The sequence below is a fragment of the Mus caroli genome, chromosome 11 (genome assembly GCF_900094665.2).
Source record: "Mus caroli chromosome 11, CAROLI_EIJ_v1.1, whole genome shotgun sequence".
NCBI classification, from domain to species: Eukaryota; Metazoa; Chordata; class Mammalia; order Rodentia; family Muridae; genus Mus; species Mus caroli.
In genome coordinates, this window is record NC_034580.1 from 103,596,464 (window position 1) to 103,610,445 (window position 13,982).

At 45.2% G+C, this 13,982-nt stretch overlaps 1 protein-coding gene across 4 annotated transcripts in view; it reads left to right on the forward strand.

Moving 5' to 3' along the window:
- Helz (helicase with zinc finger) overlaps positions 1–4,156 on the forward strand; it is a 139,875-nt gene extending 135,719 nt beyond the window's left edge. For all 4 annotated transcript variants that reach the window (XM_021176881.2, XM_021176882.2, XM_029483195.1 and 1 more), the window contains 2 exons: positions 2,535–2,787; positions 3,598–4,156. In XM_021176881.2, the coding sequence (XP_021032540.1) occupies positions 2,535–2,787; positions 3,598–3,932 (588 nt within the window). In that variant the 3' untranslated portion in view covers positions 3,933–4,156. The remainder of the gene's footprint in view (positions 1–2,534; positions 2,788–3,597) is intronic.
- Positions 4,157–13,982: the final 9,826 nt, after the last annotated feature.

Genomic DNA, 13,982 nt, shown 5'->3' on the forward strand with positions numbered 1-13,982 from the left:
CTGATTTCTATGACGAGAACTATCCTCAACAGAACAGCAAATTGAATTCAGCCAGGCGTAAACAGAACAATGCACCATGACCCCGTGCAGCTTATCTGGCTGGTGCAGTATTTGAAAGTAAATCAGTATAGAACCTACCATGTTAACTGTCTGCGGGGAAATCACATGCTCATATCAGTAGATCTCTCCCCCCTCTGGAAACAGACAACCCACTACCCTCCTTACCACCAGCCCACACGCATTCATACAAAGTAGAAAGAAATGTGCAACTTCTGAAAGGCATCTGCAAACATCCAGCAGCCACTGCTGTAGGCAGCGGGAGGAGACTTGGAGCCTCAGAGAGAGAGGTTAAGGCAGTCCTGCCACAGTGGTGCTTGCCTGGGCCTAAGTGGTCAGGACAAGCATGGACCGGCTAAAGATGGGGAAGAAAAGGGCAGGGGTGGGGATTGACAGCAAGGCAAAGAACAAAAGAGGAAAGGAAAGAGGGGAGGGAGGGAGGAGAAAGAAAAAGGCAGCAGGGCGGAGTGGCTGATGGAGGCTGCAGGCAGGCAGTGGTACGAGGAAGAAAAGGTTAGGAATTGAGGCTGAAAGAAGCAGCAGCCTTAGTTTTATTTGGTGTATAAACCATCCTCGGTTGCTGTCTGCTGCTTTGCCCACATCCACCTGATCTTTGAGGATCCACGGATGGAGATGGCTTTTCCGCACGTTCACCTCTGTGTATTCAACAGTTGTACCTATAGACCCCCCCCCCCCCCACTTTTATTCTATTTATGTAACTTTCTGATTTTTCTTTTCTCTCATTGAAGCTCCGAGGTTCCTGTGTCTGCCATTGTCTATATTACTGTTGTAGCTGCCCATTAAAGACAGGGCTTATGAAGTCCCTGGCTGAGGTCTGTATGACCTTATGCAGGGTTCTATGTCACAGAGCTCTTTTGAGGCCCTTGCCAACATTAGTGCATTAGTGTTCACACATAAAGGCTCAAGAGTGTGATCCCCCCTACAGACAGCGACAAGGCAGAATTCCCAGTATGACAATTAAAAAACACTTGATCTTTGTTTCAAGAGCTAATTGTCTTTGTTACAATCGCTCGGTCACTGGAGGGTTGTCTGGCCCGGAGACCACACGCTCTGCTCAGGGACAGTTGGCTCTCCTGCCGAGCACCTTTTACTGTGCTGCTGGAATTCAACACAAAACAGCAGAGTCTCCACCCACAGTCAACTTCAGAAAGATCTTGACCCCTGGGGAAGAATTTCCTCTAAAGAATAAAATTAAAAGTGAAGGTAAATGTTCCAATGAGAAACAGGACCTAAATGAGATACATATGGGAAAGGGAACTGGCTAGGTGGCAGTGACCGCTTCTTTTCCTAAGTTTGAGCATGGCCTGGCCTCATAGCTCTCTGGAGACAGAAAGGCTCTCCCCCACCCATTCCCGCCCCTGCCATGTCCCCTCCTTGATTTCTGTCCTTGGACTGAAATACTGGGGCCCTGCAGTGCTTCCTGGTGGCTCTGCCCTGTGTTATCCAACACATACTTATAATGGTGAAAGATGTGTCTGAATCCTAATTGAACCCAAGCTGAATAGCGGGTTTTACGATTACTGGGGCAATTAAAAGCCATTATGTCCTTGTGATCAGATGTAGGTCTTTTAATTTACAGTAAAACAATGATATCACAGTTGGTTCTTAATATTAACCAGCAATCAGCATAAACACCCTACATTCCTAGCATATTCCGTTCTCTCTACAATCCCAAGAGGACGTGAGCATCGCGAGGTAACCCACCGAGTTTAGGCCAGTTTCCCAAGGTAATGTTGGCAGGTATAAGGCAAGGCCTGATGTCTAGTGCCACTGGCTAGGCTCTAGGTGGGCTGGTCTGCACAGTGATTCTGTACTGCCTGCTGTTGGAGCTGATACCAAATAGCCTTTGTCAGGAGGGCAAGAGAATTTTGCTTGTATAATTTTAGGGAATTTAGAAAGAAGATATGTTAATTATGTTTTAAACATAAGAAAATAGTATTTTGGAGAACGTAATGAGTATTGTGTGTCGACTGATCAACGGGGAGAAGAAATATGGCCCAGTCAGGAAGGCTTATGCAAGATGGGAGGAAGCAGGTCTTGCCAGCAGGAGTGAAGCTGGGAAGGTCCAGATGAGTCTCGGTGGCTCTGTTCTGAAGCTCTGAGGTTCAGCTGGCTTGCCCTCCAACTCATATATATGCACGCTGCCGTTTTCTAGAATAACCGTATGACTGGATAACTAAAGACAACTGGTTTATACAGAAGCCCACAGGCTGGCGTGTGTTACCACGGAACCTCATAGAGATGAATTTCAGGCCCAGCTTTCTTGACACCATGTTGTAGTGTCTGCCGCATTTTATTTAAATGGGAGAGAGTGAAGAGGAGGGAATATGCACAAGAAAATTTCCTTAAGAATCTGTCTCTTTTTTGTGAGGTTAGATCATCACCATGGCTCTGAAGGTGGTGTTGGATGTGGGAGTAGGAGGCCTGACTTACCAAACATCCTTTTCTTTGTGTAGTATGAGCCCAGAGGACCTGGTCGGCCCTTGTACCAAAGAAGAATCTCAGCTAGCCCAGCCCAGCCTTGTGTGGAAGAGGCAAGCACTCCCCAAGACAGCCTGGCTCAGGGCAAAGAATCGCAGGGCCACAGCAACCCACCTGCCTTCAACTTCCCGGCCCCCGAGTCCTGGGCCAACACCACCTCATCTGCCCCCTACCAGAACATTCCGTGCAATGGATCCAGCAGGACGAGTCAGCCCAGAGAGTTGATAGGTAAGATGAATGGGTGAGTTTCCAGAAAGCTGTGATTTTTTATTTATTTATTTTTTATACTCCTCAGCACCTGACTGCATATGGGGCGGTTTCCCATCAGCCCCTCCCACGTTCGAATTACTCAAAAGTCACTGTCTGTTCTTGTAATGGTATGTGGGTGTGCTCGTTCTTTCTCTCTCTCTCTCTCTCTCTCTCTCTCTCTCTCTCTCTCTCTCTCTCAGAATGCAGTGTTATTTACATTTCAGAAGGTTGCAAACAAGCGAAGTGTTAATCGATGATTCACTGGACCAAGTTTTAAAGACCTTGAAAGTCAGGTGGTAGAAAATGTGATGTTTAGCTCTGTTTCTCCCCTCTCATTAATCCATGCTCACGTAGAATATGAGAGCTAGGTGTGTTGGTGCACATCTGCACTCCCAGAACAGGGCAGGCTGAGGAGGAGGTTCAAGAGTTCAAAACCAGCCTGAGCTACATAGCAAGATCTTCTTGGAAAATGTGTTACAAGAAGGGAGAGTGGCTGTAACAAGTGGACCCTGGTACCACTGGGCCAGATGTGAGAGTAGAGCGTACAGCACATTACTGCAGATACAGGCATGTTCTGGCTTACAGAAACCCAACCGCAGCCGCCCAGACCATTCCCTGTGTGTTTCTTCAAGAGGGGGGTTTAAAGTGTGCTGTGATGAAGTTGTGTATGCTTGAACTAAACTGCCTTTGTGCTTATGCTCCTGGAGATGGAGGAGCTCGTGGAGGAGTCCGTAAGCGCATGTGCAGGATGTACCTGTGGTTAAACCTGTCGCTCTTCTCTGCTTGTAGCTCCACCCAAGACTGTCAAACCCCCTGAGGATCAGCTGAAGCCCGAGAGCGGGGAGGTTTCCAGTTCCTTCAACTACTCGATGCTGCAGCACCTTGGCCAGTTCCCACCCCTCATGCCCAACAAGCAGATCGCAGAGTCTGCCAACAGCAGCAGCCAGCAGAGCCCGGCAGGGAGCAAGCCCGCCATGTCCTACGCCAGTGCGCTGCGGGCCCCGCCCAAGCCCAGGCCGCCACCCGAGCAGGCCAAGAAGGGCAGCGACCCGCTGTCCCTGTTCCAGGAGCTCAGTCTGGGCAGCAGTCCGGGCAGCAATGGCTTCTACTCCTACTTCAAGTGACCCCGCTCTCGCTGTCCTCAGAGAATATGCGCTTCCTGTCCAGTCTGCAGGATGGAGGTGGCGGCTCTGTGTGCGTGCAGCCCTCCATTACGTTCACTGCGCTCTCAGCCCCCTTGCTGCTAGACCTGCGCCTACGTTTAAAAGTATATTCCATTATTTTGCATTTTTGATGTGAGTCAGAATTTTGACAGCTTTTATGTAGAATAAAAATATTTTTAAATTTGTGTATTGTTACATATGTTTGCATCAAGCTAGCAGCTAAGAGGTTAACTGTGCAACTATAAAAAAAAAAGAAAAAAAAAGTTTGTCTAAAATGTATTTAAAAAGAAAAAAATTGTTAAGTAGCATTTACATTTATTCAATAATATTACCACATGCTGGGTTTCTGTACCAGAAATGGCCAGTTGATGTACAAATGTATGTTATTTTTGCTTAAATTCAGTTAAAAAATTTTTAAAAAAACAAAGGGGCAGCATCTTCTAAGACCCCCCACCCCCTTTTTGTGATCACAGGATGCTGCGTTCTAAAACTTTCTGAGTTTTAGACTATCTGTGACATGCTCTTCTCTCCATCAGCATAGGGGAGAGGCCAAGGCCTCTGCATGCCACCACTGGGTTTTGAAATGTGAAAAGGAAAAAAAAAAAAAAAAAAAGCAAACCCTGGTGGCATAGTCAGGTTTTTTTGTTTTGTTTTTGACAAGCAAGATTTCCAGCTTGTCTTTAACATTGAGGTGAGAGGGTTTGTTTTTGTTTTTTTTTGTTTTTTGTTTTTTTTTTTTTAAACAAATGGGGAAGCTGAAGCATTTTTAGGATTGTTGGTGCTTAGTAGACTTGATAACTATTTTAAAACTGCGTGAATTTAGTGAAAAATCTCTTTTCTCACTCTGCATGTGTAAGTGTTCGTAGCCTGGCTCCCTCCTCCAGGGCAGAAAGACCTGTGCCAACTAAAGGTTTGGGTTTCTTTTCCTGTGTTAACAATGTTGGTACCTTATTTGATGTTTACATTAAGATAGGACCTACACAGAGCAATTCTGAGAGCTTTCTAATTGTTTGAGGGATATCATTTAAAGGAAAAAAAACATTGTCAAAAATTGATGAAAATCTAGGGTATGGTTCAGATCCTTTGAATCATCTGAAATCCCCCCCTTGAACTCATTAGAAATATGAAATTTAAGCACCTGTCTGCAGAGATCCACAGCCTGCCAGTTGTTTTGAATGAATGTTGAAGGAAGAGGCTGTCCTCATGCGTTAATACATCCGAAACAATGAATGTCCTTTGTCATTTCCTGATCCCGTCCGTCGCTCTAATTTTGTATTTCTGAGAAATCTTGAGACTACAATCTATCTTTTTTTTTTTTTTTTTTTTTCCTTTTCTTTTTAAACTAAGATGAGGCCAGGGGGATATTTCAAGAGGCCGACTTTCCTGCCGATCACTCAAGCATACTTTTCTGGAAGACTTTTGATAGAACATTTTAAGATGGGTTGGATGTGGCAAGGGGGCAGCAGAATTAGTCTGTGTGACTAGAGGTTAGTCTATTGCAGCCAGCCACAGACCCCTGTGTGGGCTACACAGGCTGCGATTAAAGGCTACATTGGTTAAGGGGCAGCAAACTCTGGGACTGACGATACAGCCTCTCAGATTCAGTTCTGCCTCTGCTCAGGGCTGAGCTACTGGAACCTGGCTTCCTGTTGTTCCTGTCTTGGGCTACATGCCTCTTCTGCGCTGCCAGGTGTGGACCCACAGACTAAAGTGGTGTTCACAGATAGTACAGATCCCAGCAGGCACGGGGATCCACTAAGTCAGGACACCACATTCTGCATGACATGACATCATCACATGCTGGCGTGACTCAGGCAGAATGAGACAACTTTTGCCACAGGTCTCTGTTTTCTAGCTCTGTGCCCAAGTAGGACTCACCCATGATAGGGCTGTCTGTGTCCCATAGGTGAGCGCTCCCACGCCCACACATGCAGACACACAGGACAACAGTACATGCCGGGCAAGAGTTCAGAGCCATCCTGCTAATTCAGACAGAATTATACTGTCAGTTTTCGGGTCACCTCTCGCCAGGAGATCATTGCCTACTTTTTTGTTTTTCATACTTGAACCTTTAAAAATATATCAGTTTTTTAAATTATTTATATTTAGTTTAAGTCACGTGTGCACCCTATCATCTTATATAAGCCACTGATGGTGGGACCCTCGGGATGGGGAACCCGTCAGGTTGCGGTGACATTCTCAACGTGGTTATGTCTAAGAAATGACACTAGCTACTTACTTACTTGACTGCGCTGTTGCGAGTGTCGGTGCGTTCCCATCTCTCTCCTGCTTCTGCAGCTAGTTGAGGGTTTCCTTCCGTCGCTTCACGTTCTGGTTAGAGTACTTATCCCTCCTTCCCAGTGTTACTCTTGTTTTCCCGTCCAGGCTCTAAGGAGCCTGTTTCTTACGCCCAGCATCTCGTAACAGTCAACAGCAGACCTTACCAGAAGAGCCATTGCAAGCTCTCGCTTGGGGCTCTTTGCAGACACCCCGGTAGCATTAGCAGGGTTAGTCAGCCTCCAGGAAATAGCTTGCTTCTTTCATTCAACTTTAGAGTTCAGATGGAACATGTGTACATACGTGTGTGTGTGTGTATGTGTTTGTTTACATACATAAGCACACATTTATTATTTTTTTAAGGAAAACTTGATAGGTCTGCCATGCCCTTTCTTCTCCTGAGTTTCCTTTATGGTTTCTTCTCTTTTCATTCTTTCCCGTCGGAGGCGTTTCCTTGTCCTTGCCAGTACTGGTTTTAGCCATTGCAGTACAAACTTGAGGTGTTTCTTTCTTCCCTTTCTGTCCCTCTTTCCTTCATCTTTCTCTTCCAGTTCTTTTAGGTGATAATTCAGAGTATTCGAGCTAAGTTTGCCCCCCCCCCCTCTTGATCTAAAAATAAATTCCTGATGAGAATTGACAAAGCTCATTTACTGTATCATGGTTATTTTCTGGTGTGTTTTTTTCAAAGAAGTCTGTTGTGGCCCCACCCTTGCTAGTCAGTTGTTAGTTATTGATCATGGAGACTTAAGGATCTCTGTCTTTCTGTCGTCACACAGACATGCTCGCTGTCTGGGTCATCTTGTGTGAGGAGAACAAAATTGTCTGCTGTGGGTTATTTTTCTTTTGTCTTGTTTCTAATCAAGATCCTAGGATGAGTTCAGGTTTGATGTAAGGATCAACTGGTCCTTTCTGTTGAGAGAGCTTCAGGGTAAGGGAAATAAGTGGAAGTCTCACAGAGTAAGCATTCCCCAGCTAAACATGGCGGTCTCTGGAGCCTATGTATTGGAGAGGTTTTCCTCTTTCTGAAGGCTTGAAGTCCTGAGGAAACTGTCTTTTTAATCTTGAGCTCATATGCTGTGTTATGTTGCTGTAGTGTAGTTAATGGTTCTAAGTTTGGTATGTTTCATTTTGAGAGCAAAGCTGAAAACATAAAAGAATGTATCTCTCTAGCCACCGCGACTTCGAGTCAGGGTGTCGAGAGCAATTTTAGGCTAAACCTGAACATTCCCACGATTGTCATGGGAAAAGTTAGATTTCCTGAACTAGGTGATTTTTTTTTGTTTTGTTTTGTTTTGTTTTTTTAAGGAGATGCTCATGAGCAAAAGAATCATTGCATAGTGGAGAGTTTTATTAATAGAAAAATTANATAAAAACTTAAGTTTAAAACTTCCCATATAGTAAAACATACACATTACTGCTTTAAAATATTACCTAGGCTGTCCATCCCTCCCCAGCCACCTCCCCACCTCCTCACAGTTAAACTCGCCTTTTCTCAGTGAGTAGATCCTGGTTTGTTTGTTTGTTTTTCTTGCCTTTTCCGTAAAGTTTGACAACCCTGCTCCCAACCGCCCCATGTGTCCTGCTCGCATCTGGGCGCAGGTGTCATCTGATCAGTATTCACACTGCTCCCAACCGCCCCATGTGTCCTGCTCGCATCTGGGCGCAGGTGTCATCTGATCAGTACTCACACTGCCCCAACCGCCCCATGTGTCCTGCTCGCATCTGGGCGCAGGTGTCATCTGATCAGTATTCACACTGCCCAGAAGTTAGAGAAGAGGCTGGTGATGCTTCAGCGAGCATCGCTGGGTGTGTCCCTTGTAGCCTGGTACCCAGAGTACCCGTCATACCGGCCCTCAGAGCATCCACTGCATCAAGCCTCCACATTTCCCTCTGCGACTGGGTTCACACTGGCCAGTTTTATCTCTCGTTTAACTAGCAATTCCAAGACCACAAAAGGAGGAGATTTTTACTAAAGTTTAGCATCCCAATAAAACATCAGAAAGTGGCATTATATCATCAACTCTAAGCTAGAATATCAGGTCAAACAATTTTTATGTTTAAAGTTTTAGTGTAACATTCAGATATTTCGAACCTACTGAAAATACCTACTTTAGAGTACTCTTTAACAAAACGTGCATTGTTTAAAAAAAGAAAAAGAAAAAGAAAAAACTTTATGTCAGGAGGTACATAATAGAAGACTCTAGACTTAGACTTGTGAGCTGTGGTTCTAATCCAGCCCATTTGTCCAGTGGTAAGCTTGAAGCTTCTGAAATGAGTTTCAAGAGAGCCCACAAGTCTTATAGTTTCAGTCATCAGAGTGGTAGACCAGACTTTACTTGCAATTTGTTCAACAGAGAGATTTTTATTTTGATACAAATATTAAACATAATGCATAGTAAGTTTTATATAATTCTATGAGTTCATTAAACAATATTATGAGATTTTCAGTATTTTTGGGGGGGTCTTTTTGGCTATTTCTACCTCATCTGAGGTCTTTATTTAGTATACTAGCATGTGCTTGCCTGCCTTAGAATGATGTACGGGAGGGGAAATCAATATTACCTTTTAAGAAAAATTTTGATTTTTATGGAATAATTGTTTTAATATTTTAATGTTTGAAACTGAGGGGGGTAAGGGTGGCAGATAACATACAGTGGTAACTATTTACAAACCTATCATATTTTAAGATTTTAGAATTGTGAGCAAGATCAAGAAAAATAAAGGAAAAAAAAAGTGATTATGAAGCTGAAGCTGGCCTCAGTTTTCCCTGGACGGGTTGTTGAGATTGCTGGGCCCACTGCCAGGGTGGCCGTCACAGCCGTCCAGGAAGCGCACTTTGAGAGTCAGGAGGGGTTTATCTCTTTACTCGTGGGCCATTTTAATCATCCTGGCACCTCAAGTGGCTCGTTCGTGGGAAGAGCTCTCTCTCTCCCTTTGGGGTCTCTGCTACTCTTCATTAGGGTGCAGGGATGCTTTCATTTCTAGAGTGAGTTTGTTGTTAGCGACGCAGCTGCCTGGCTGTTGTTCGAAAGCTGTGCGTTTGTGGGATGTGCTTAGAGTCGACCTCGATCCCTCCACATGGAGACATAATTGTGGAAAGAAGCCATCGGATGCCCTGAGAGTGTGCTTGCACTTGCCCAGGCTCTCAGTGCAGGAGTCCCAGTCCTACGGTGGCAGTGACTTGGGGCATCAGAAACATTAGATAGTCCCCAATTAATGGAGCCTATAGTTTTTAATCTCCCCCCCCCTTTCTTCTTTTGTATGTGTGTTGGGGTGAGGGCAAAGGATTTACCTTCGTGTTATATGTTTCTCAGGTTAACAAAGTTATTTTGGGTTCTCTGCCATGCCTGCAGGTGTTAGGGAGAGCCTAGGTGTTGTATGTGGCAGGAAAGAAGCTTAGACTCCTTAGCTACCTTGAAGACCTCTGTATGTTTGCCGAAGAGTTGAGGGAACACACCACCCCCACAGCATGAGTGACTCCTAAGTCATAGCAGACATGGGCGAGCACGTTAGTTTTGAGAAAGAAACTGCCTACAACGTCATCAACCTGACAGGTCTTTGGCTAGTTTTACATTTGTGTGTTGTGTTTAATGTTCTGCCTGGGCTGCAGCTTGGCGGGTATTGGGTTCTGCTTTCTGGTTTCTAGTCTGGCTTTGAATTTACTGGGTTGCTAGCAAGAAAACAAATCTATTTTTAAGGTAATAGAATGTAGAACGGCGTAGGCGTAGACGTATAATACACAGTGACCATCATAGATTGCACAGCTTTAGAGTTCTTAGCCCCCAGGACTTCCTACATAAAAGGCCCCGGGAAGCTCTAGCTGCGGGTTGCTGGTGTGCTCAGCACAGCTTTCCTCTATGCACTCCCAGCTTATAAGGGACTTTGGTTTATTTGCGATTTGCCTTGCATGATACCACTTTGTATCTTTCAGGAGGTCAGAGGACTCTTTTGTCCAGGTTGAAGTCCCAAAGTGTCAGTTGTACCTAAGATTGTTTCTCAACGACAACCCCCCACCTTCCCCCCACCCCGCCGAAGGGTCCCTGATTTCCGTGTATCAGGACAGTGACTGCTTCTATCTATCCATGTATATGACATTATGCACATCAAGTACTGTATCCGATTTCTGTGCCAGCCATCTGACCTGATTCTTTGAGACCCATCGAGGTACTGGTTCTCTGTCATAGTTGCATCCTGGGAGAATAGAGTGGTCCAAACACTTTCTCTGAATTATAAAGCTAATGGGGTTTGCGTTTTAGTAAAGAGTCCTGATGGTCAGTGATACAGGATCTTTCTTTTTAATGATTTTTTTTAAAAAAATACAATTCTCTAAATGTGGTCAGTAATGTATAGGATCAGTCACATAGTAGATTCACTCTGGGTCTTCTATTGGGAAAGCCTTCATAAGGGAGGCCGTATGTAAAACCACCCTGGTCCGTTACCTTACAAGCACCACTTAGGCAGCATCTGAGTCAGCATAAATCTATGGCAAAATCTAACAGTGACTCGGTTCCTTTGCGGTAGACCATGCCTCGTCGGAGAGGCTCTAATACCGGAAGAGTCTATTCTTAAAAGTAAAGATGGTTTTGTATCATAAGATAACCCCCAAAGCTAGCCACCAAGGCTTCCTTTCTCTGTTCTTCCTCTTTCCTAACTTGGGTTTTGGAGTCTCCTTAGCTTATGCTACTTTCTTAGGACATTTTTTTTTTTTTTTTTTTTTTTGAGCCCAGGAGTCTACGGTGTGACCCTTGTCAGTGAATGAAGTTCTTTTGTTTTAAAAGATTCATGGTAACACAAAATGTATTTTACTGCTACAACTAAAATGTATTTATAATAAAAAATGCCTTTTTAATAATTTGGAGAGTGTTTCTTTTGTGTGGACGCTCGTTCTTGGCTCCCTTTCCCCTCAAAACTTAAAGGTGTTGAAGATGCTGGCGCAACGTTTGATTAAGTTCATCCCAGACATGGTGACGCCCAGGGGAGAGAGAGCCCAGTGTAAAAAGGAAAGTTGTGACTTGACAGAGATCTGGGACATGAATCACCAACCACCACCAGCAGTAGCCAAGGCACAAATGTCACCTGGCAGGTGACAGGCAACGTAAGGAGAAAATGAGCTCTCTTGAAGGTCTCATTCTCCAGGTCTGAATTTATTTATTTGTTTTTAGCCAATGTTTTGAATTTCTCTCCACAAGTCTTGTAGTCATTAATACTAGGCTTGGGTGACTCAGAATTTGAGAGCTCATTAATAATCTAGTATACAACTGATATATTAAAGTAGGGCTAGTACTGCACCCCACAATTACACAGGATTGCCTGGAATCCATCAGGTTTCGATTGGAGAAGCGTTTGCATCTGTGATGCTGCTGCTCTGAGAAGCACTAGCGGGTTTAGACAGCCTCCTGTGCCATATTTTATATTTAACGGACCATTAGTATGACACCATTAGTCCAGCTTGAATACACCGCGTGTAGGGTTGCTGTTGTGAGTGAGATGAGGTAGTCGGCCTTCCCCAGTGACCACAGCCAATATGTGTTCATTATTTTTTAAACTACTTTTGTGTTGTGGGTGTTCTGATATGTGTATGTCTGTGCACTAGTATATCCCTGGTGCCTGAGGAAGTCAGAAGAGGGTATCAGATCCCCTGGAACTGCTGTTATGAATGGCTGTGAGCCCTGACATGGGTGCTGGGATCTGATCCCAGCTCCTCTGCAAGAGCAGCCAGTGCTCTAACCACTGAATAGCTTCCTCTGCTGCAGGTAGACCTTTGGCTTTGTGCTGCCTGGACAGGATGGGCGCCTGCATCTGGATTTTAAAAAGAAAAACAGTTTCTCCCATGTAAGTGTGGGTTCAGAGGCCCCTCGAACTGTGTGCTCTCTGCTTTGCAGAGGTAATCCCTGAAGAAGCACAAGGCTGACTCTTAGGAGCTTGTAACTGATTAATCAGAAGAGCAAGGTGGAAAATCCCCCGGAGCGCAGTTGGAAGGCTGGGCTGGCAGCACGGGACTGGGGAGTGCTGCTGCCCTTGGTAAGTCTAGAGTACTCAAGGAGCCTTTAGCCCATTCCCAACTACACTGCTTGAATTACATGGCTTTGTCTTATCCAGTCATCCTCCACCAGATGAAAAAACCTTAGGACTTGAAGAACTGACCATTGCATGACCTTATTTCATGTCTGTCCCACCAAATGCCTGCGCCATTCTCTGAAGACCCATGGTGATTCCCCAACACCATCACGGCCACCTTTCTCTTCTCCCCTCTCCTCCCCTCCCCTCCCCTCCTTTCTCTTCTCCCCTCTCCTCCCCTCCCCTCCCCTCCCCTCCTCTCCCCTCCTACTCTTCCTCTTCTTCTTCCTCCTTCTTCTTCCCCTCCTCTCTCCCCTGCCTCCCTCCCTCCCCTTCCTCCCTTCTTCCTTTCTTTTTTGAGACAAGGTTTCACTATGTAATACTGTCTGGCTTGAGACTCACTACCTACCAGGCTGGCTTCGAAGTGCAGGGATTAAAGGCGTGTACCACTACATCTGCCATCACAGATGTGGTTTTAAATCTCTCTCTTTCTCTGCTTATGAGACAAAGAGCACACGTGTGTGAGAGTATAAGTGTGTTTGGGTTTGAGTGTGTATGTGTTTGTGAATGTGTGTGTGTGCATGAGAGCACGCTGCCTCACATGTGCAGCTCAGAGGACAACCTCAGCTGTCTGTCCTCACTTTCCAACTTGTTGGAGAAAGACTTACGCTCCCCACATCACATGCCAAATTAAACTTGCAGGACTCCTGCTGTCTCTACTTCTCGTCTCATCCTAGAAGGACCGGGGTTACAGATGCGTAGCATCCAGCTTTAAATGGGTGCTGGGATCTGAATCCAGGTCCTCATTCTTCATGAGAAGTGTTTTACCCACTGAATTATGTCCTCAGCCTTAAGATATATTTTTTTCTTTCTGGTACTGGGGGTCTCACCCAGGGATTGAGAATGCTATGAAAGCCCTCTACCAACCGACTCCCTATGGTCAGCTCCCAAGTCTCGTTCTGAGGTAGAAAGCACCCCCAGGCTAGTTCCAGACTGACTTAGTTCACTACTTGGTCTTGGACCCTGCCTTTTCAGCCCTGAAACCCCAGCCCTCAAGGCTACTCTGGAATGTTCTACTTAGTAATTAAGACTAGGTAAATTCCACTCCCTATACTCCCCAGCTTGAACCACAGTCCCTTTCTCAGTGGTTTCAGTGAAGTCTTGTCATTCTTTGTATTACAGTTAGGAGTGCATGAGCTCTGGGTGGCAGATGCCTTCAGGAGTGTTGGCTGAGCCGGGTGTCAAACAAGCTGTGTGGGAAAAATAATTTAATGACGCTCTCCCACTTCACTGACTACAGTGTGGCCAGATGACAGTCTCAAGAGGGACGCCTGGCAGTGAAGAAAATAGAGTATGATGTCCCTACTCACGCCACGTAGCTTCCAGGGGAGATAGCAGGAGCTCCCCAAGTTATTTTCTGTCATATTGGGTGTCCCAGAACGTTTTCTTTCAGTGACACTGTGGTGACGTCAATTCTGATGGCTGCTCCCTCCTTTAGCGTGGCCTGGCCTATGGGTACATGGTATATACCTATCAAGATCATGTAGCGTTCTGGAAATGTGATAAACTCCCCCTTTTCTTTTTCTTTCTTTCTTTTTTTTTTTTTTTTTTTTTGGTTTTTCGAGACAGGGTTTCTCTGTGTAGCCCTGGCTGTCCTGGAACTCACTCTGTAGACCA